The following is a 1,054-nucleotide window of genomic DNA, read 5'->3' as shown; positions in this document are numbered from 1 at the left end:
CCCCGCTCCCCGCCCTGGCCGTGGGGCTCGTGCTGCTGGCCGGGTCCCTCATCGTGCTCTGCACCTGCCTCATCCTCCTGGTAAAACTCCTCAACTCGCTGCTCAAGGGGCAAGTGGCCAAAGCAATCCAGAAGGTCATCAACACTGGTGAGTGGGACAAGGACCACCAGGGGTGAGTGGGATGGGACTCTGCCTGCCCCATGGTCACCCACCCCCATCTCCACTTCCCATCCTCAGACCCATCCCTGGCTGCCCCTAACCCCCACACCTGCTCAACCCCTATGTCCCCTGCCTGCCCCTTATTCCCATGCTGCTCACAGCTGTCATGGCCTCCATGGTGGCTTCCCTGGCCATCCCAGCCACCAGCTGCCAGACTGACCCCATACCCAGAGTCTGGCCTCATAGCCCCCTCCCCAGCACCATGTAGGAGCTCCAGACTGCTCCCAGCTGATGTGTCCATGCTTGTGTCCATGCCTGTGCCCATGGCCATGCTGTGGCAGACCTCCCGCACCCACTCAGCTGGCTCACCGGGTACTTCGCCATGGTGGTGGGTGCTGGGATGACCTTCGTGGTGCAGAGCAGCTCTGTCTTCACCTCGGCCATCACACCCCTGATAGGTGAGTTCCAGCCATGCCTGGTACCCTGCCATGTGCTGGACCCCGCCACAACGGCCCTGCGACACAAGGCTGTTTGGAGGGATGGGAGGAGCTGTGCCTCCTTGGGAGAGCATGGGGATGGTGCTGGCAAGGAGGGGATGGGACGGGATGGGATGGGATGGGATGGGATGGGATGGGATGGGATGAGGTGCCTCTCCTGCAGGCCTGGGTGTGATCAGCATTGAGCGTGCCTACCCACTGACCCTGGGCTCCAACATCGGCACCACCACCACTGCCATTCTGGCCGCCCTGGCCAGCCCAAGGGACAAGCTGGCCAGCTCCTTTCAGGTACGGGTAGCTCAGGTCCATGGCTGGGCTGGTGGGGGGCACCGGGCAAGGGAGAAGCTAGGGGACGCTTGTGTTTCCAACACAACGGGGATACTGACTCCGGAGGTAGG

General features: G+C 63.0%; 1 protein-coding gene across 1 annotated transcript in view; it reads left to right on the top strand.

Annotated features, from left to right (window-relative positions):
- Positions 1–1,054, top strand: part of LOC104546170 (sodium-dependent phosphate transport protein 2A-like) — a 6,218-nt gene that overhangs the window by 2,682 nt on the left and 2,482 nt on the right. Inside the window, 3 exon segments of the mRNA XM_010191495.1 lie at positions 108–147; positions 501–617; positions 820–944. Coding sequence (XP_010189797.1) covers positions 108–147; positions 501–617; positions 820–944 — 282 coding nt within the window.

This window comes from Mesitornis unicolor, unplaced genomic scaffold (genome assembly GCF_000695765.1).
Source record: "Mesitornis unicolor isolate BGI_N332 unplaced genomic scaffold, ASM69576v1 scaffold29579, whole genome shotgun sequence".
Taxonomy (NCBI): domain Eukaryota; kingdom Metazoa; phylum Chordata; class Aves; order Mesitornithiformes; family Mesitornithidae; genus Mesitornis; species Mesitornis unicolor.
The sequence above is the reverse complement of the archived record's forward strand: the minus strand, read 5'-3'. Positions and strand labels throughout refer to the sequence as shown.